Source organism: Castanea sativa, chromosome 6 (genome assembly GCF_040712315.1).
Source record: "Castanea sativa cultivar Marrone di Chiusa Pesio chromosome 6, ASM4071231v1".
Taxonomy (NCBI): domain Eukaryota; kingdom Viridiplantae; phylum Streptophyta; class Magnoliopsida; order Fagales; family Fagaceae; genus Castanea; species Castanea sativa.
In genome coordinates this window covers 7,071,314-7,092,819 of record NC_134018.1, presented here as the reverse complement: position 1 = coordinate 7,092,819, position 21,506 = coordinate 7,071,314, and the positions used below count along the sequence as shown (strand labels likewise).

General features: G+C 34.6%; 3 protein-coding genes across 4 annotated transcripts; 1 reads left to right on the top strand and 2 right to left on the bottom strand.

Annotated features, from left to right (window-relative positions):
* Positions 1–1,034: 1,034 nt before the first annotated feature.
* LOC142638017 (uncharacterized) lies at positions 1,035–5,152 on the top strand. Its single transcript, XM_075812005.1, has 6 exons — positions 1,035–1,577; positions 2,900–3,014; positions 3,118–3,289; positions 3,395–3,573; positions 4,255–4,396; positions 4,696–5,152. The coding sequence occupies exons 1-5, from the start codon at positions 1,147–1,149 to the stop codon at positions 4,375–4,377; spliced, it is 1,020 nt and encodes a 339-aa protein (XP_075668120.1). The 5' UTR covers positions 1,035–1,146; the 3' UTR covers positions 4,378–4,396; positions 4,696–5,152.
* A 3,481-nt stretch (positions 5,153–8,633) lies between these two features.
* On the bottom strand, positions 8,634–12,632 carry LOC142641016 (pentatricopeptide repeat-containing protein At4g17616). 2 transcript variants are annotated; one of them, XM_075815369.1, is made up of 4 exons: positions 12,374–12,632; positions 9,424–12,047; positions 9,195–9,303; positions 8,634–9,013 (listed from the first exon to the last, which is right to left on the bottom strand). In XM_075815369.1, the coding sequence occupies exon 2, from the start codon at positions 11,830–11,832 to the stop codon at positions 9,679–9,681; it is 2,154 nt and encodes a 717-aa protein (XP_075671484.1). In that variant the 5' UTR covers positions 11,833–12,047; positions 12,374–12,632; the 3' UTR covers positions 8,634–9,013; positions 9,195–9,303; positions 9,424–9,678. The 2 variants fall into 2 exon arrangements, with proteins under 2 accessions (XP_075671484.1, XP_075671483.1); XM_075815368.1 differs by having other exon boundaries at positions 9,195–12,047.
* A 2,551-nt stretch (positions 12,633–15,183) lies between these two features.
* LOC142641017 (sodium/hydrogen exchanger 4) lies at positions 15,184–21,500 on the bottom strand. The gene is made up of 14 exons (XM_075815370.1): positions 21,342–21,500; positions 20,408–20,526; positions 20,036–20,133; positions 19,869–19,928; positions 19,693–19,739; positions 19,404–19,598; positions 18,497–18,543; positions 18,278–18,344; positions 17,537–17,637; positions 17,347–17,448; positions 16,166–16,310; positions 15,997–16,059; positions 15,787–15,870; positions 15,184–15,480 (listed from the first exon to the last, which is right to left on the bottom strand). The coding sequence occupies exons 1-14, from the start codon at positions 21,498–21,500 to the stop codon at positions 15,199–15,201; spliced, it is 1,569 nt and encodes a 522-aa protein (XP_075671485.1). The 3' UTR covers positions 15,184–15,198.
* Between the last annotated feature and the right edge of the window lie 6 nt (positions 21,501–21,506).

The window sequence follows — 21,506 nt, the reverse complement described above, 5'->3', positions numbered from 1 at the left end:
TAGTTCTTTAAAATTTTAAAAGGAAACAATTTAGTCTCTTTATTTTCTTTTTCTAATACTTCTTACTTGCATCACCAACGACATGCTAGGTGATACAAGATTTTTTAATTTGACTACTAAAATTGTGTCTTGTGAAATGAATTCTCAAATAATTTGAACTTAGTCACGTATTACAAATATTTTTGAATTTATATATATATTTTTTTTGCACAAAGCCCTAATCACTCTCTATTTCATGGTTTCTCCAAGGTCTATTTGGTTTAGACATGAGTGTGATACAAAAATTTTGCCAACCCATAACAATAAATAACAATTCTTCACTTATAATTTGTTGCGAAAGTGTTATAAAAATGTTGCGTAAATAATACAGTATTTCTCAAAATCTTTGCTATAGAAATGCATAAATCTTAAATTATAAATTTGAATTAATGGAAAGTTTTGAATTAAATAATTTTTGGAAAAATGAAGAGCCTAGCCTAGATAGTAGAAATATTGAAAGAAAAAACAGGGGAGGTTTGGGTCAAGCACTAGACCTAGTTGGATGATGGCACGTGTCACAATTCCAACGGATCCAGTGTGAGAAATTACTATTTATACTGAGATAACTGCTGATATGGTCCTCCCTAACTAATAAGATGATATTATCTATGCAAATATATGTATAACCTTCCTAATCAGCACAATAAATAAAAAATAAAAATAACTAAATAGTGTCATATTTGTATAAATAATAACATTTTATCGATCGAAAGGTCAAAGAGAATCATATTAACAGTCCTCTTTGTGGATCTAATAATTTGTTATCCAGTATCACTAAACTTATTAATCCACACCCAAAAACAATATACATTACGGGAAACAACACTTGGCATCCTTTCCTATTAAAAAAAAAAAAAAAACACTGGGCGTCCCCTTATTAGCCATGGAAGTCCGAAATTGTCACTGGAACCTCCAAGGGCAGAATCGTCATTTTGGTCCGTCAAAAAGAGAGAGAAAAAGCTTGAAGAGAGAGAAAGAGAGAGAAACACAGAGAGAGAGAGAGAGAGAGAGAGAGACAATTCCCCAGAGAGAGAGAGAGAGAGATAGAGAAGGAGACCGTTAATTTCGGTTAAAAAAGAAGAGAGAGAGAGAGAGAAAGAAAAAGAAATGGTTACAGACCAAGAAATATCGGGAGCCATAGAGTCTCTTTTCAACAACAACAGTAACGAAGAAGGCGACGAAAACGACAACTCGCTGAGCAGCCTAAACGGCGTCGTTAGGAAGCTGGAATCGAAGCTCGGTGTCGATCTCTCTCACAAGCTCGACTTCATTCGCGCTCAGATCCACTTTCTCTTCCAACCTCAACAACAACAACAACAACAACAACATCACCACCACCAGCAGCTGCCACATCAGCATCATCAACAACAACAACAACAACAGCAGCAGCATCAGTCAAAAGACCATTTTGCCCTCCACCAAAACCCTAATTACCACCACGCTCCTCCCTCCTCCTCCGCCTTTCAGATCTTCTCCGCTCCTCCGCCTCAGCAGAATCATGCCGAAGTCGCCGTTGCTCAGCCGCCTCCGCCTGTTAGGTTTGTTTCTTCCTCTTTTTTTTTTTTTTTTTTTGCTGTTTGGTTGCAGAGAAAATTGTGGAAAGAGAAAAGGAAAATTTGAGTTCTAATCGTCGATAGAGTTGTTCTTGCGCTCTGTTTGGCTTGGCTGCTGAGAAATTCGAGGGAGAGAGTAGCCTTTGGTTTTGTTTTTTGGTTTAATATGAGTGTTTGGTTGCTGAGAAAATTGAGGAAAAGAAAGAAAGTGGAATTTTATGAGAGCAGTATTTTATGGCGATTTGGAGTTTGTAAAGTGTACTGAATTGAACTCGTCTAGTAAAATGTATTACTGTTATTAGTATTGCCTAAGAAAAGCATTTCGTAATTATTTGCCTCTTGTTTGGCTGGCGAGAAAATTGGGGAATAGTTATAGAAATTTCTGTTTTTTTCCCTTCTTTAATAGATACGATAGGATTTGAAATTGGGGAATAGGATTTAAATTGAGATTCTTTATTTGAAGACAAAATACTTTGCCAATTGAGCTAAATGTGAAATTCATGTACCTGTGGAACTGTTTTTGAATTGAGTTTGTTTGCTTAACTAGTAATCGATTTGGTACTTGAAGAAGTAGAGGAAAATAGAAAATTATTGTATTCCTGAGTCTCACTTCCACAAATTCCTTTTATGGTCAAGTGTTTGAGCTTGAGCTTGGTGCTGTTGATGTGGTAACCAATGTGAACTTGGTGATTGGGTTATGAATTGGTTTTACTTATCAAAAAAAGACGAAGAAGAAGGTTATGAATTGATTTGGTGGCTGAGCATGAGGATTCAAGGCCCCCTTTTGTAGAAAACAGCTGCAGATGTGAAGAAATTTGACTTTGGGAAAGCCATAGCCAAGACATGAATGGTGGCAACTCAAAAATTTGTAGTACATGGCCAAAAGACTATAACTTGGTTGTGGGTGTCATTTGTTATTGAAACATTTTCTTAGCTTTGGAAAGCTGTCCAAAATGCTTTGCTTGCCACATAGTATAGGTGTGCTCAACACTAACCCAACTCCATCAGGCCTAGTTTCTGTGCCTCTTGTAGTCAAATCCGGGAGTCTCCATTTATGGTCATTGACTCATTGTCACTGTCCTCGCCGGTGCCCAAATTGTCAGCTGATGTTCTCACTATTCAAGACTCTAAAACGCATGACAATATGCCCTCAAAAAGTTATTGGTCATGATGCCAAATCCAGAAACTTTTTTACTTTGTAATCTCCATATCAAAATCATATTACTATCATGCCTATTTTGTTCAAGTAATCCATAGTTCTTTTTTGGAGTTGTAATCGAATATTATCTCCTGTCATTTTATTGCAGTGCTCCACCCAAAACTACTAAGAGAAAAGGTGGACCAGGGGGTCTAAACAAACTTTGTGGTGTTTCGCCTGAACTTCAAACTATTGTTGGCCAGCCAGCATTGCCAAGGACTGAGGTTCAGACTCTTAGATCACACCACTTTATTTGTTGTTGGCTATCAATTTGTTTATTTTCCCTAAGAGGTTCTTGAATTTTCATATCCTTACTGTTGTATTCAGATTGTCAAGCAATTGTGGGCTTACATAAGGAAACACAATCTCCAAGATCCAAGTAACAAAAGGAAAATAATCTGCAATGATGAGCTGCGTTTGGTATTTGAGACGGACTGTACTGACATGTTCAAAATGAACAAGTTGCTAGCTAAACATATCATTCCACTTGAACCTAGTAGTATGTATCAAAAATGTATCTCTGGTCTAATAGCAGCTTTGTGTGTGTGTGTGCTTGTGTAAATTTAGTTCTTAGATTAAGGAGTTCATGATTTGATGCTTTCAGAACAGTCAGGTTCTAAGAAGGCAAAAGTAGAGATGGAGTCTGCAATGAGAAGTAGTGATCCCAGTCCTGTAATAATATCTGAAGCTCTTGCAAACTTCTTTGGTGTTGGTGAAAGGGAGATGCTCCAATCAGAGGTTATAAGACGGATCTGGGAATACATAAAGCTCAGTAATCTGGAGGTAGATGACCACTATCCATGCGGATCAGTTTTTCAGTTTATTTCAACAAAATTAACTTTAATCAGATTATAGCTTTGGCATAGACTTTGAGAAAATTGACATTGATGTCTTATGGAGTTTCCATTTTTCAAGAGTTCCTCAGATTATCTGTTCATCCTTCTAGCGTTGCATCCATTTAGGCCCATGCTTATGGTATTCTTGTTAGGTATGTTTCTAGATAGTCATCTTAATAGTAGATTTATAAAAAGTTTAGGATGCTTCTAAACTTAGTTAAAGCATGTTGGTGGAACATCTAACAGGAGGGCTTTTATTATATTCGTCACTTGAAAAATTGACTAGGAAAATTCTAAATGAGGCTGCAGTAGCCATAATAGACTGAAGTTCTTAAGGGAGTTTGAATTTCCTAAATTGTGTAATGGGATTCCTAATTACAAAATTGTTGCTAATTATGTTTATTTTTAGCCATGTCTTTGTTATTTAAGTGGTAAATTACACTTGCATCCAGTTGGTTTTGAACTCACAACCTCACCCTATTCCTATGGGTGAAGGAAATGCCATTATATTAGAGCTTATTGGAAAAATTGGTGCCACATATGAGTGCTTAGTAAAATTATTCTGAAAATGTTTGGCCATCAAATTGATCTGATCTGTTTATTTATTTCTGGCTTTAATATTTTCTAGGATCCTGTAACTCCAATGGTAATACTATGTGATGCAAAGCTTCAAGAGCTCTTTGGTTGTGAAAGCATTTCTGCATTGGGGATACCGGAAGTTTTGGAAAACCATCATATAATCAGGAAATAATGGTGCTGATCATTAACTGGTTAGTGAATGTTAAAAATGTAGTATTTTATTTTCACCTATAATTTTATGGTTGCACATTTTTCTCTTCCTTTTTAAGAGACATAAGTTTCAAGTTCTTATTTATTTATTTAAGAGATATAAGCTTCAAGTTCAGCATTCTGCTATTTTCTTAATTGTACTGACCTATATCTCTGTTTGATGACCATATTCACACTTAATGTTTCCATTTGCAGCAATCAACCCTCTCAGGAGATTCTAGTTTTTCTTTTGTTATCTTCTGCATGCAAAAGTTAATGTGATGTTAATTATTGCTTGCAGATGTAAATGAATGGTGCTGAGGCCAATATGTTATGCAATGCCTCGCCTCAGAAAGCTAATAGCGTTTTTGTATATTGATCTCTTAGATGTAGTGATTCTCTATCGGAAGTGTGCAATTTATGAACACAATGAAGATGTTGTGCAAGTTCTATTTTACAATTGGCCCCATTGTCCTAGGTTTGCAATTTGTCTGACTTGTTATCTTAGGTTAGCATAACCCTTGGGAGTTTCTAACACCTGTGAAGTGCAGACAGTAGGAAAATCAAGATCATTTGTAAAAGTTGTGTTACTCTTTTTTATTTTTTCTTTTTTCTTTTTCCCCCACTAATTAGATGGTGTTTGTTTAGATTTGTATTAACTGTGTCTAGTTTATTGTGCATGTAAATAACTTTTAGGAAACTGCTCATTTCCTGGCTAAGAATTTAAATGAAATTTGTTCATGTGTTACCTGTTGAAATCTATGTATTTAAGGTGAGTTTCACAAGAATTTGGAAAAGGTAAGTGACACTAGATGATTTGTACTTTATTTTTATTTTTCCTGTTGTTTCATGTGGGTACTGATTTTAATATATTTACAGCGATTCTTGCCTCTATATTTTCCTTAGATTCTTCCCCAACAAATATTATTCTTTCTATTCAATATTTTGACTAAATTAAGTAGGAGCGGATGAATTATCAGAAGGCGAATTATCAGAAGGCAAATTTGTGTAGTGGGAAAATCATGTTCTGAAAAAACGATTTCAGCCTGTGTATGTACATACTATGTGTGATAATCATTACCCTTTGTGAAGTGGTAAAATCATGTTTTGAAAAAACGATTTCAGCCTGTGTATGTACATACTATGGGTGATAATCATTACACCTTTATATACCTTTCAAACATTCTTATCTAGTTTCCAAACAAGATCGTGCTTTTTTTTTTTTTTCCCTTCTGCCTTGTCCCCCTCTTTTCAGTATATCAGAAATATTGTTAATCCATCTCGTGAGAGTCGTGACTTCCTCTAAAGCTGGAATCACATGACGTGTTTAAGCATACAGAGTAATATACAATAAAAAGAAAAAGAATCACATTCCATGCTGCTCACTGTAACTTTATGAAATAGAATCCATATCAATCCCTATGAATCGACCCTTCTGCAGAAAGCTATTTGTGTAGCCTTTGCATAAGGGACTACCGGTGGGAGAACATGGCCAAGGCTAGTGGCAAAGTTTTAGTCCAATATGTAGTTGTCATGGTCATAATATTGCTCATTGCATTGGTGGGGGGAGCCAAGGCTGCAGCGATATAGACTCGACCAAGCTCACCCAATGCCTCAGAGCAATTAGTGGACAGTCACCTCCATCGCCAACCAAATAATGTTGCACTGTCGTACGCCATGCCAACTTGCTGCTATGCGTTTGCAACTACAAGTCTGTCCTCCCTGCATTTAGGATTAATCCCATGCTTGCCTTGGCGTTGCCTAAGAAATGTGGCCTGAAAACGCCACCTCAATGCCGCGGTAAGCATTTGAAGCCTTGATGGCTCTTAATGCATTTGAGAGGGATTACTGATTTGGAGAAATATTTAAGTACTTCAATAGAGCCATCACCGATCATCCTTACATCAGCATGATTTTCATTGTGTTCTCTGCAACCGTTCTTTCTTTTTTTGAGAAACCTCTGCAACCATTCTAATGAGTCCATTGAGCATATTCTAATATCTTGCCCATATACATCAATTACTTGGTCTCTATCTGTTTGGCCAATCATCACTGCTTCTGTTGGGCATTTATCTCCTTGTGATATTGTGAAATATGCAATTTTCTCTCATAAGCATTTGCAGGTTTCTTCAAAAGATGGATACAAGATCACTCTCTTTGACAACATTTGGAAAATTAAGAACCAAACAATATTTGCAAATTACAAGCCTGATCTTAGAAAAGATGCTAATGTAATTAACAAGGTTTATTCTGAACATATTGTAGCTTGGACATCTCACCTTGCATGTCCGGCCTTGAAATGGTTTCCTCCTCAACCCGGTTGGATCAAAATAAATTTTGATGTTTGTTGGAGTATGTGTGTTTCAAACGCTTAAACTGTGCTTGTGTCCCACATTGGTTAGAAATGAGTTATTATAAACAATAGCACAACTTAAGTGATGGCTTGAAAGGTAATGGGCTAAGGGTTAAAGTTGAGCTTGGATTGAATTTAGGCTTGTCTCTATCTCTCTTGAGCTATACCTTTTTTCCTTTCTTTTCCCTTTTAGCCCAATTCAGTTCAGCCCGTTGGACTCTAATTAAGCAGCCCGTTGAGGGCATTTAATGTGCTACCCGTTGGGCATGCATAGTGATCGTTGCAGCCCAAATGTCCTCTCATTAGTTGGCTTATAAAATCCCTTATTCCCCCTCTTTGTTCTCTTCAATTTTTTCAGCTACACAGCCGCCTCTCCCCCTCTGTTTTCTGCTCATCTCTACTGAAAATTTCAACATCAATTTTTAGTTTTAAGTAAAGGCAAATTAAGGTTGTTCTTAGTTCTTCTTGCTTGAGTGTATGATCAACTTTAAGAAACCACTATAGTCTAATTTTGGGGGGTTGTTCTGCCAAGAGAGCCATTCACACCGAGTTCCACTCCGGGTGGCACAAATCAACCTTTAAGGATAACGCATTTTGCGTGATTCTACAGCATTGCTAATTTTTTAGGGTTTGTATTGTTGAATCAAAACTTGTTTATTTAGCCTTATTCTCCTACAATGTTGCTATTAGACCTCATACCACCATCATTGCTGCTGTTAGGAGAAATGAATTTAGAGATATCTTATTTGCTCATTCAAATCTGATTCTTGGAGAAACACAAGCTACTTTTCAAGCCATCAAGCTTGCAATCTACTGCAAGTCATATGTTCCCTTAGAAGGTGGTTCCAAAGGAGTTATCGAGGCCTTTCAGAACATCCAATCGTCTCTTCCTTGGTTTCTTGCATCTTTCCCAAATGTCAAAGCTGCTTTTAGTTCTCTCTTTCGTTGGGAATTTTCTTTTGTTTCTAGAGATGTTAACTTCCTTCCTCACAATTTGGCCCGTTGGGCTGCTTGTTGTATTTGGAATAGCCCCATTTCTATCTCCTCTTCGCCCATGGTTTTTTCACCAAGAAGATTGAGATGGGTTGAGTCCTTCCTTTGCTCTCTTTTTATATATTTATCCTTCTTTAACCAATAAAAAAAAAAGGAAAAAAAAAAGGTAACAATCAAGTTATCAACTATCATCTAGGCATGGACTTTAGAGAAGGTGACATCTTTAAACCTATAAGCCAAACTTGACGTGATACAGCAGCATCCGAGATGCAACTACAATGAGCAGGAAAAATAAGCACATAAAGATAATGCTTGATTAGTGCTACAAATTCACATCAAGGATGCTTGATTAGTGCTACTAATCCACATCAAGGAGTTCTTGTTTAATAGTTCATGGATGTGTTATCCTAAGTTGTGCAGAAGGCATGATTTAATTTCAGTTCAAATCAAGATGCTTGGTACTCTGAATACCATCACCTGAAATGATTATCAATGCGGGGATGGCAATCTGATCAGTGCTTAAAAATGGTATAATTAGGAAATTTGAGTTAGATAGTCATAGCTCAATGAACAATAATATTAAGAGCACTACTTTCTGATAATTACAAAACTGTCATGGTTAGATTCAATCACCGATCAAAATGCCAAAAAAAGCATTTCTAAAATTTTGTCTTGTATTGAAATCTATGAGAGGGTACGTCTAAGAGCAAATTTATTCATGGTACACAGCAAAAAGAAGGTAAAGCCAGTATGTTATGGCTAATCTTTGTTTGTGTTTTTTTTTAAATTCACCGTGATTCACATTTACATGAACATGAATATCATCAAAAGTAACATTTCCAATGAAAACCCACCTATGCATCACTTCCAAGACATAACGTTTTTCTGAGATCTGCTCCAAACTTCAAAAAGTGAAATCCTCAAATTGAACCCAAAAGCACACAAATATATTCATTTTACAGCAACATTATCACATAGGATAGCATTGTAATGTATGTATTAGATCAAGTCATAAATTAAAATATCATTTCATGCTAATATGTATGTTTCAACCCGCAAGACTATGACTCCAAGAGCAGTGCCTGTTGAGAAAAGGTAAAAGAAATCTCCAACAAGAGATGTTGCATCGTTCACATCTCCTTCCCCCAAAACTAGGCTTGTATAACAGAGTTATATCTTCATGGAGAACCCACATCTAGTATGGTAACATAGAACACCCAACATTCAAGGCAGCCTGCTGCAATTAAAAGAAGAGATTACAAACCCAGCCAACCTGCAGTGTAGACACTGAATCAGTTGATGAAAATATTATTCTACAGCTGAATCAAACATAAGTGGTAACAAAGGAAATAATTTTCATTTGCAAATTATGTTTATTAACTACAAAAGAATAGATGCATAAAAATAGATCTTCCATGCAATATACATAAGAGGTAACAAAGGAAAATTCTCACCAAGGTAGTCTTGTACAGTCGGACCAACAAAGCCCAGCTAAGGAATTAGCCACCAGCTGCCTAGGCCAATGATAACGTCCAGAATTTAGAATAGCTGTTTTATCTTGACCTGTAATTTGTCGGAGATAAATAGCAGATCCAACTAAGTTAAACACTGAGTCACCAAGTGATTAAATGTGATATCACTGGAACCAATCAAGAGTCTGGCTTTTAAGAAAGATATCATTACCCAGCATTGAATTATCAGTGGAAGGAGTTACATGAAGAACAATTTCTCATTGAGTGTAAGGATGTGAGAACTATTCCCTTTGCTCAGAAACAAGATTACTGTTCCAGCTATGCATCCCTTTAAACATAACATTCGGAGACACTACATGATTAAAGTAAACAAGAGTAACCAATCTCTCATATTCCTAGATGCCTGGACATACTAAAGCATTTTGCTTTGAGCATCCCTTGCATAGAAGAACTTCCTTATTGAACTTCAATCTATGCCAACCCATTTCCTAAATGCCTGGACATATTCAAGCCTTTTGCTTTGAGCATCAGTTCTAGCTTTTGATGCTTTTAGCCTCCTATAAAGATTCATATGAAGCTTTAGAAACTCACTTCTGTACATCCACTTGTCAGTGTACATACCATGCTCTTTCATATGACCAATAACCTCCATCACTCTCTCAAAGTAACCACCTCGAAGAAAACTCAGTAGCAAGAACTCATAGAGATCTCTGCTCACTACCAAATTTCCACTCTCCATATTTCTCTTAATGTCCCCCCAGATGATCGTGATATCACGATACATTCCTAGAGAAGAATATCCACATACCAGATTAGAAAAAGTTTGCACTGTAGGTTGGATTTTCATCTCCTGCATTCTTCTGTATGTTTTCAAAGCATCTGCTAACATTTTGGCCTTGAAGAAGAAGTAAATAGAAGAATTGAACTCATAAACCGTAGGAGGAACAGCGTTCTCCTCTCTCATTTCTCGAACCAAAAACTCAGCCAGATCTGATTCACTTATCACTGTTGATGAGGCAAGCATGGCATTTTTATCTAATGCTTCTGATCGACAGGTGGAGACAACCATCTCATCAGATAAATTTAAGACCAAACCAGCTTTTCTCATTTGTTTAAGCAGTGCCTTTGCTTCCCTAAACATCTTTTCCTTGTTGTAGGCAGCCAGGAGTGACAAGTAAGTAGTACAGCCCATGGGAGCTCCAGCGGATTCCATGTCATCCAAAATGTCATGAGCAGTTTCAAGCCAATGCAATTTAATGCAAGCATCAATCACGTCAGAGCACAATCTGGATACCTGCAATGAATGTGACTTCTTCTGAATGCTAAGTAAAAGCTTTGATATGTCACTAATCTTCCCAACTCTCTTGTATCCATTAATGAGCTTGGCCAGTGCCTTATTGCTAAGCATGAGTTTCCCATTTCTAAAAGTAACAAGTTCTTGTTTACCTTCCACTTTGAGGATAGAATCCTTCTGCAGCATCTCAGGTACAATCTGTATCTTCAATCCCGTCTTGAGATTGTCAGATCCCAAAGGAACAAAATGAGGCTTTTGTAGTTCCTTCCTAACATTTTGAATGGGAAAAGATTCCCAGTCTCTATATATATACAACACAAGATCAGCAGCAGAATCAATGTCATTAAACTTGAAGTGCAAGCTCAACAAACTATCATAGAACTGCCGATAATGAAATACAAACGGAGCTGAAACTCTATCAATGTGGTCTTTAAATTTCTTCAGCTCATCCCTCTGACCATTCATCTCATGAATCTGGGCAATAATAGTGATTGAATGTGCATCAGCTACAGCCCCTGTCTGGGACATCAATTCAATGATCTGTTGGCCTTTAAAAGACAATTCAAACCTCACACAAGCATCAAGCACTAGGTTAAAGATCATTGTATCTGGTTTTATCAGCTTTGCCCGGTCATTTTTATTCACATTTAAGCGTTGGAAACAATCACAAAACTGAACCAAGAAATTTGAAGCAATGTATGTCCCAATCTCTGTCTTCACCATATGCAGAACAACCAACCACAATACATTCATGGGGGGTAAAGTCTCTTTCTCCAGCATCACTCTAAGAATCATTGACGCAGGGATAGGCATTTGAGATCTCGCTAAGGAAAGGGACAACTTAATTAGGGTATCTGATTGAAGTAAACCTGATTCCTTTTTCAAAACTAGCAAGACTAAATCACATGCCTTCTGAAGCCAGTGTGGGTCAGATGAATATGACAGTTCATTGATCAACTTACCAAAAATAATACCCTTAGGGAATCCATACAAGTTTTTAAAATCATTAAAAGATTCCCATACTTCATCCAATTGGTGATCCTTCAAGGCAGTTTCAAGCTTTCTCAGCAGAACTGCATGCGAGGAACCTTCCCAACATATCCTTTCAGGGTGAGTGCTAGTAGAAATTTTTTGAAGATATGGGTTCTGATACCATCTGTAGTAAACATCTGATATTTGATAAGTCCCAACATTTTTTCTAATAAATTCTCTATTGTGATTAATGAAAATGGTCCTTAGAACAGTCGCAGCCACACGAAATCCCAATGAATAACTCACAGTGAAGCGGGGTTGCACTAGAATTTCTCTGGCCAATGCTAGTGCCATTCTTCGAAATATACATCATCACCGAAAGATCCTCATGTTGGAAAAAGGCTAACTTTGGCCAGGTGAAAAGTCAAGCACCAAACCCCACACATTTACATCTTTAACCACCATACAATATACATCATCACCGAAAGATCCTCATGTTGGACAAAGGTTAGAACTCAAAAATAGAAGATGATTCGAGAGAAGGGACCATAGTTCCAACCAATCATTATCTGTTGAAAAAGTAACTTAATTGAATGAGATATATGACATTTTACTGATACCGACACAATCTGAAAACTGAAACTAAATCAAGTCAGCTAAATTTTATCACAATTATACCCAACCACCTAGGATGAACCCAAACAGATGAAAGATATGAAATTTGCTTCGTTTTCAGCAACCAAACAAAAAATGGAACAAAACCCAGAAAAGAAAAGGACAATACGAAAAGAAAACTCAATCCAATCCTCCTTTTTCCGTTAACCAACATGCGTCAAAATTAGAACAAACAAATTGAAGACGACAAAAAGAAACATAACTGAGAGACAGAGTTTACCTGAGAATGTGAAGCAGGGGAAGACTGTGACTGGTTTGGTACTGCTAAGCTTTCATTTCTCTACACGACATCGCAGGGTCTGCCATTGATATACAAAGAGAGAGAGAGAGAGAGAGAGAGAGAGAGAGAGAGAGAAGGGTTTTAGACTTGAGGTGAGAAAACAGCAGAGAGTAGCCCGTAGGAGAGAAGAAGAAAGAAAAACAAAAACTATTTCCCTAATATTTGAGAGAGTTTACAATCTGTGGTGTCCTCTCTCTGGACACTGATCGGTTTTTTTTACACAAGTGGGTTGAATTCCTGATTTGAACTTTTTTTTATTTTTTTATTTTTTTTTAAGATAAAATTTTTATTCTAATATATATATATATATATATACACGAGCGCGCACGAAGCTCCTTCTTGTAGACTTGAACCAATCCTTACTCCCAACACCTCACAAATATCTATACTTGTGAAGTGACTACCATACCAAAAGTATGCAATAATAAGAGTTTATTAGTTGAGTTAACTGAGTGTATGGTATAATAAATGCTAGTAAAGAAATAGTTTTGAAAAAAAAAAAAATATATATATATATATATATATATATATATATATATAAAAGAACTAAAAATTTTGTACATCTGTGGTCTATCTTACTTCAAAACAAATGAGAGATTTACTCAAAAAACAAAATTTTTTAGAAAATTAGTTTTCAGGAACCAGCTTTTTTTTCTCTTCATAATTTTTTATTATTATTATTATTATTATTATTATTATTATTATTATTATATAGTAAGGACATGTTGTGAATTGTTTTTAGAACAATATAACTTTTAGGTGGAAATACCCACCATCAACATTTTTCTATATATAATAATATGAGATTTACTACGAGGAGTAATATGGGATCCTAAGACTTCTTCTTTGTAATGGCTAAGAAGTGCCAGTTGAATTATAGAATTTTTAGTCACCACTCACTACTAACAACAACTTATTATGCACTAATGGTAACATACTATTTTCTATCACTTGACTTATCGAAACAGTAATAAACTAACAATTATTCAATGCACATAGTGTAAATTATTTTCTCCTTTTTTTTTCTATTAATATGTTTATAGATACAATAAAATTGATGGTAATACTTCTTACTATTAAATGAGTTTAAGACTCAAGTTCTTGACCCATCAATAAAATAAAATAAAAATCATTATTTGATCACAAGATATTTTACCACTTATTTAAGTTTTTTTTTATGTATTTTTTTTTTATACAAGATAGAATTTCTAATCTAGCCTAATCTAAGTGTATATGTATGTGAAACTCTCTCCTAGAAACTTGAACCTTAACCCTTGCCCTCCACACTCCACACCCTACAAACATTTATACTTGTAGAGTGATCATTACACCAAGGGTGTACGGTGGTAAAATGTGATCCATAAACTGATAAACACTTAACAAAGTTGTACATTTGGTGGGGCTTTTTTATTCTTAGCTTGTTTGAATGTGAGATAAGAAGTAACAATAAACAAGAATTTGGCTTATTTTGCGAATTTGGCTTAAAAACACTTGATTTACTTAGAAATCGCTTTTTGTCTCACCTTAAGTAAATAGATCAACCAAATGTAAAAAAGAATTAGGTTAAATTGGTTGATCTTATCTGATTTTTAACATTAAGACATTTTTTAAAACGATTTTAAAAGGATAAACGACCAATTAGATATATGTTCAATTCTCATACGGTTTGGATGAAAAGATTGTTCCCCACGGAACTGATAAGCCTTTTTAGTCGGTTTAAACATTCGTATGACATGACATCCCTAAGAACAAGATAACATTTAATGAAGAAAAAAAAACACATATTCACCTTTCAACTATGTAGAAAGCAATTTAGCTTGTCTTTTATTTTGGGCTACTAGCGAAAGAGAAGATGCCCAAGGCTGGTAAAAATCACTTAAAACCTATTGACTTGTTTTTGAAATTTCATGGTTTTATGAATTGGACCTTACTAGGTTAAGTCTAGACCAGAAGGTCTAGACATGATTTGAAAATCATACATTCCACACCTTGGCACTGCCTAAGAAACATGCCAAAATCATATGATGTTACTTCCTGTGGTCTTTTGGTCATGTGCTTGCTCAAAGGTCTACAGAAAAGTAATAAAACATTTACAATATTACTACTTACAACATGATTAATATGGTGCACAAAATATAACTCAACAAGCCTCAGTTGTTTATCTTGAAAAGCATCATAATTTTACATTACATTTCATCATAAAAAAACTAAGGAAAAACAAAGAGAGATACTTACATTACTTGTTTTCTTGAAAAAGGAATTGCATCCTTTTGTAGGTATTGTAGAAACACCAAAAACAATGGAAATAAAAAAATAAAAATAAAAACTGACAAAGTCACAACCTAGAACAAGATTCTAGTTTAATCTCTCATTACACTTATAGATGAAGCCTACATACAAAAAGTCTATCAGTAAACTTTCCAGAGGAGTAGAGAGTTTAAGAAAAATAACAAAACTTTGCATAGTCAGGAAATGAGGTCAAACTTGACTCATCTAATAGATTAGCAAACTGCTACCTCACGACTTAAAACTCGTTGTGCTTCTGTATTCCCAGTGACATTTGAAATTTGAAACTGCCTAGTTTGATGAAAAGTGGACTTGATGTTCAACACCAAGAAACTGCATCTCCTCACCTGTAAAATAGCACTACAAAATGTCAACTGAGCCAAAAGTAAAATTTTCCATTTCCAACACAAGACTCAAATAAATTACCATTAGGATAACTTGGCACCTTGCGCCTATCTAATTCACTTGCCATTTTTCCTTTAACATTGCAACTGACTGGTAACTGGCCCTCCAAATATTGGTCGCATATAGCTATCATCAAACTTCCTCCAGTAGGAATGTATGGTGGTAATAGGTCTTTCTATAAGAAGGGATAAACTATCCTTTGCACGGCCAATGTTGGTTGCAGTAGATTCTTCGAATGAGAGCAAAGGCACATTCAAGTCATCTTTTGGAACAACTAATTCTCCATGCCTGATTATGATAGACTCATGGTGAGGAATTAGATAGCTTATTAGAGGCTTTGTTATAAAACCAAACACCTGCAACCATTGAATGATACTATCAAATCTTTGGAAGTAAAAGGATTGTGCAATGTTCCTACTCTTGGCTACTAATACATTAGTCAACATCATTATAGTTAACAACAATGACACCTAAAAACATATGAATATTGATGTTTTGTGATGTAACATAATATTTTATGCTCCCAACTGACAAAGGAGATAATAAATAGAACAAAACTAATAACCTCATAGTAACATAACTGTAAGATGGTTGATACAAAAACCTAAAATTTTAATAGCCATTGTAAAAGGAATCTAATTTAAGGAGATAAACCAACATACCAATGTACTGAAGAGGACTACGATTATGGTGTTGGTGATCATTGTGGCACTAATTGGATCCCATGTAACACCCGAATATGTGAACTTCACAAACCAAGAGAGAATTAATTTAAAGCATCTGTCCAATAATTATATAATTGGCAATCCAAAACATTGGATTATCTCTACCAAGCTTTCATGAACTGTGATAAACAAAAAACTTGTATAAACCTGTTTAAAAGCCAATGCAATAGAGACTGCCCCTCTCATAAGCCCAGCCCACCAAATGATTATCTATATACATGTTAATTTCAAAATCCAGAGACCGTCAAATAGTGCAACTTCATTCCCTTACCTTATATGCATTAAAGTTTATCAGGGCAAACATTGTAATACTAACCTGGTGTTTAAATGTGATTACTTCTGTTCTCTCGGCCTTTCTGTTCAAGTAATTGGAAAGAGCAGAGAGAGGGAATACAAATGAAGCACGCCCAAGCAATATTAGCAAGATTAAGGTGCTATAGATGGCCATTAAAGTCCCAAAACTGCAACCAACAGAACATCGAAAGAACATGTTTTATACAAAAGACACTTGCCATTATTCCAAAGAAGCTATAGGATATTTTGACAAGGATTTATTTCTAAGCATTATATTTTAACCTAAACTAAAATCCATATTAGTGGTTGCATTCTACTTCAAACTTGACCAAAGAAGATCCCTAAAAAATGTCACTAACTTAACCAATTTTCTTTTAAAAAAAAACTCATAAAAAACAACAAAGAGAGAGAGTAGCATTTATTGCGAGTATGTTGCGAAAGGAAAGTTTATTCCTTGTCAAATAAGTAAAATAGTATTTCTTGTACACTAAGGAAGAGAAGTTAAAGTCTTATATAGACAACACTATAAATGTTAGGTGGCTTTAGCCTAGAGGTTCTTCCAAATGGGGAAAGAATAACACTTTCAGAAAACATGAATGATTTTCTTTGAATGGTAATTGATAATTCTATTGAGGTTAAAAGATGGTTGTGTGTATAAGTTTGCGTATGGTTTGAGTGGCAGAGCACTATGATATGTATTGAGGTTTTGGGATTGTGAGTTTATTAGTTGGTATTGAGAGTTTGGAGGAGAATATATGAGCCTTAAAATTGGCTGTTCCTAAGCATTTTCATTACCATCAAAAGTCTCATTACCTGTCATAATTGGCAACAAGCATTTGATTGATTTATATTCCATAAAATAAAATAAAAAACTTCAGAGAGGCACACTTTTCAACCATTCAAATTATTGAAGTCTGTAATTTGATTGAATAAAAATCCTTAAATTTTTTGTTGGAAGTGCATATGTTGTACATGAAGGCACACCCCATGAATAGTCGTTTATTGACTACATGGAGTACATTGTTGTACATACAAGGTACTGCAACTTGCTTCTTAGAATACAGTCACTAAAAAGTAAAAACTCAATTGGATGAACAGCAACTTAAATTTTTATCAATATTATATTTTATTATAGCTGATCATTCTTACTAATAAATTTTGGTAATGTAACCAAGCTAAATTGTAAGAGGAGAGAAATAGTACCATAATTTAGTCATCTTCCACTTTTCAATGTCAAGAGCATCCATTCCCACATAAAGAAAAATGAATGTCTCTGCAATAAATGACATTGTTGCAAATACATGCCTGCAAGAGGAAATGTATTGCTCATAATGAAGCATGAGTGTATGACCCATGATACAACTATAATCCAAAATAATCCTTTTATATATACCTGGTTGTGATTCTTGAGCTATTAGTCACATCATACCATGCATAGTGTGACATCAGAATCCCACAAAAGAAAACAGTGAGAATTCCACTAAGTTGCAGCAGCTGCACAAACAATTGGCAGTTAATATAGATCAATGCGATATTTTATATTTCACATGCTTCAATGGAAATCATGCATTCTGTTTGATCCATATCTAAAGCTGCTAGTTATCTCCTATGAAAGTAAACAGCAAGAAGGTCAGTCAGCTTATCTAGCAAAACAACCAAACACAACCCCCCCCCCCCCAAACACACACCAAAAAAAAAAAAAATGTTGGCAAAATAGAAATAGCCGAAAGAAAAATTTTCAAAATGGAGAGATGATAGTCACTTGAATGGTAAAAAAATTATCATCGCACACTATTTACCACAAGTTGATGACGCCAAAATTGTAGTAAAGGCCAATGTTGTACATCTTAAAGAGAAGTTCAAGATCATCACTTTCATGACATTAACTAGTAGTTTCCTTCTTCCTATTTAACCTCAAGCAATCACATAAAAGTCCTTAATGACACAAATTTTCTATTCAGATGTTAGTTGACAAAAATTCTTGTTCATTATGTTGGACAGAGACATCAATTTTAGTGATAATATTTACCTCACCATACAAATCAAAATTCAGAATCAAGAATCTAGAAGTTTTGCACTAGCGTAGATATAATTAAAATAAAAAGTGAGTGGCCATTTAAATACATGTAATTACCTCTGCCAACATGTAGGACAGATATGCTATTAAAATCATCAATGAAATTTCACGGACGCTTGAGTGTCTGTAAGCAGAGGAAAGTAGTTTCATTAAGGTCTCTGTCAAACCAAATTGCACTTTGCCTCCAGATTTAGAAAATGGCGTGAACTCTGTCATTCAAATTATAACCACTAAAAAAAGTACTCCTCAAGGCCATTTTATGAAATAAGCACTTACCTTCCAAAGTATAAGGTTTTAAGAACATATGCTGCCACAAGTCCAGCCTGCAATAAAGTTGAAAGAAATGATATCCTCACCAAAATATACATAATTTATTATTGGCATTCATATATGCAATGATATAAAAGATATATTATCTAGTGTTATGTATCAATAACATGTACTTCAAAAGTAAATACTAACTATAGTAATTTTGCAAATGCTGTGTTTTGGTCATTGTATAAGCAAAATAATTGAGACCGGAATTATCTACAGGTGCAATAATTAGGACACTGATATGGAAGTTTAGAAGGGGAAAAAAAAAAAAAAACTGAAATTGTGGTTGTTGCCTTCAGGTGACTTGTCAATTTAGACTGTGTAAGTTCAAATCTATCAATAATTAATTGAATACCCTATCAAAATTCCCGAAAAAGCATTTCTATGGGTAGAAAGCATCAAATAGGTTGTTTAACACTGCATCTAATTTTAAGTAATGAAATTTATGAGAAGGTACATTTAGAGAATATTTATTTACAGTACTCCACTGAGAAAAAGGCAAACTAGTATGTTATGGCCAATTTTTGGTAGTTTTGCTTTTTTATGAATAACTTTGGTGGTTTTCCTTTATATGCACAATGATTTAAATTTACATGATCATAGCGTTCATCAAAGTAAATATTTCTTAAGGGAAACCCATCCTATGCACCAACATGACATTTGTATTTTTGAGATGTGCTCTAAGCACATCAAACCTTATAAAGTAAAAGTAACAAAGTTCAACCAAAAAGCATGCAACTATATTCATTTTACAGCAACATTATTCAGTCACAGGTTACATAAAAATAGGATGGCATTGTAATATATGTATTAGGTCAGCTCATTAATCAAAACATCATGCTAGTGCATTTCAACCATTGAGACTTACAGTGACTCCAAGAGCAGTACTAGTTAAGAAAAGGTAAAAGAAATCTCCAATAACATGAAGCATAGTCCTGCCATTTACTCTTGAAACATCAAGCTTTTGAATTGCATTAAACAGAACAACTGATGTCGCGTCATTTACAACTCCTTCCCCAAAAACTAGGCTGTATAGCAAAGGAGTTTCATCTTGATGGAGAACCTACATGTATATATAGTATCATATATAGAACATCCAACATTCAAAGCAGCCCGCCACAATTAAAACAAAGAGAATAATTACAAATCCAACCAACCTGCAGTGTACACACTGTATCAGTTGATGAAAATATTGTTCCTATAGCTGAATCAAAACAACAAAAATTCATTTGCAAGTGATGTTTGTTAACTACCAAAAAAAGAAAAGAAAAGCATAATAAAAAGGTATTCCAAGTTATAGATATATAAGAGGTAACAAAGACAATAATCTCACCTAGATATTCTCGTGCAGTCAAACCAACAAATCCCAACTTAGGTAACAGCCACCAGCTGCCTATTCCAATGATAGTATGCAGAAATTTAGTAGTGAATTCATGGAAATTCGAACAGGAAATAGAACATGGAATTGAATAGAAAAGTAAGGAAAGATTTAAATGTTACCAGCTGTGATAACTACAGCAGAAATGAAAACACCAAACACCCCAAAGAACATGATAGTAAGGAAGTTTTGGAAGAACTGTTTTTTCTTGACTTGAAATCTGTAGTATATAGAAGAGTCAAGCGATTTAATATATATAAATTCATCTGAACTAATGCAAGAGAAGTAATGCTAGTACACTACAAATATTACTACATAATTCTTACAAATTACTGATGTGCCACTAATCATAAAAATGTAATTCAAACATTTATTTATTATGTTGTTAAAGTGACACTAACCACATCCATTGGCACATCAGTTTGTAAACTTTTTGTAGTAAAATTGGTAGTATCTTTACCATTCAAGAGTAAAGAAAGATAGCACAACATTACCCAGCATTAAATATTATTGGTGGAAGGAGATATATGAAGAACAATTCGTCATTGAAAGTAAGGATGTGAGAACTTTTCCCTTTGCTCAGAAACAAGATTACTGTTCCAGCTACGCATCCCTATTTAAAATGAACATATTTAGTGACATACATAATTATTAAAGTAAAAAAAAAAAAAAGTCATAACCTTTAATTTTTTAACATTCCTGTTGAATTTATCAAATGCATTAAAAAGCAAAAATACTTCTCCTCTAACTTTCATATTTCTATAAGAACAATTTTTCATCTCCTAAGTCCTTTAATGATACAAAAATACTAAAAGAATTTTTCTTGCGTACTATTATTCTTTCTTCTCTTTTCTTCTGCCTAAGTATATCTCTACAATCTCATTACAATATTTTTCTATTTCACTTTGATTTCAACAAGCCTTAATCCCAAAAAACAGAGACAAACACATTTAAAAAAAAATAAAAAAATTGAGCCACACATTTTAAAAATATATAATACCATATAACAGATGTAACATTTCTCTCACATACATTGAGACTCGTTGTCCAACATTGGAATTTTGATTAAATTATTAAATTTATCATCTTAGAACAACTTTAACTTTTAGAACAATTGATTATTTATTATCAAAATTCAAACCGTGTTTCTACTCTACCTCCCATTTAAAGAAGTTAAAAATTCAAATGAACTAGATCCATTTATTGAGGAGAGAATCCATACTATGTGAGAGAGAAGTGTTAAAATGATGAGTATTATTGAGTAAATAACTAAATAGATCATTTTCTAATTGCTTAATTAAGCACCTAAAACAAGATTAAATTCAACCATATAATACAACTTATCTAAAAGCCAGCCACATATAATTCAACTTGTTTATTCGTTAAATGAGAGAGAGAGAGAGAGAGAGAGAGAGAGAGAGAAGTTACAGTCAAAATGGCAGTGATGGACTCGTTAACCCAGCGGTACTCTTCAAGCAAGTGACCGATGATTAAGCAAAGACAAAGAACGGCCACGAACACCGTTATGAGAAGCACCTGTGGGTGTTCTTGATTACCAAGGTTTCTTACATAATCAAACACCATCATTCTATT

Excerpts from the sequence above, each read along its gene's own strand:
- LOC142641016 (XM_075815368.1), bottom strand. The coding sequence starts at position 11,832 with ATGGCACTAGCATTGGCCAGAGAAATTCTAGTGCAACCCCGCTTCACT.
- LOC142638017 (XM_075812005.1), top strand. The coding sequence starts at position 1,147 with ATGGTTACAGACCAAGAAATATCGGGAGCCATAGAGTCTCTTTTCAAC. Across the intron at positions 1,578-2,899 it reads CAGCCGCCTCCGCCTGTTAG|TGCTCCACCCAAAACTACTA; the intron begins GTTTGTTTCTTC and ends ATTTTATTGCAG. Across the intron at positions 3,574-4,254 it reads TAAAGCTCAGTAATCTGGAG|GATCCTGTAACTCCAATGGT; the intron begins GTAGATGACCAC and ends AATATTTTCTAG.
- LOC142641017 (XM_075815370.1), bottom strand. The coding sequence starts at position 21,500 with ATGATGGTGTTTGATTATGTAAGAAACCTTGGTAATCAAGAACACCCA. Across the intron at positions 16,311-17,346 it reads TGGAAGATGACTAAATTATG|TTTTGGGACTTTAATGGCCA; the intron begins GTACTATTTCTC and ends TGTTGGTTGCAG. Across the intron at positions 15,481-15,786 it reads TAGTCCTCTTCAGTACATTG|GTGTTTGGTTTTATAACAAA; the intron begins GTATGTTGGTTT and ends CAATGGTTGCAG.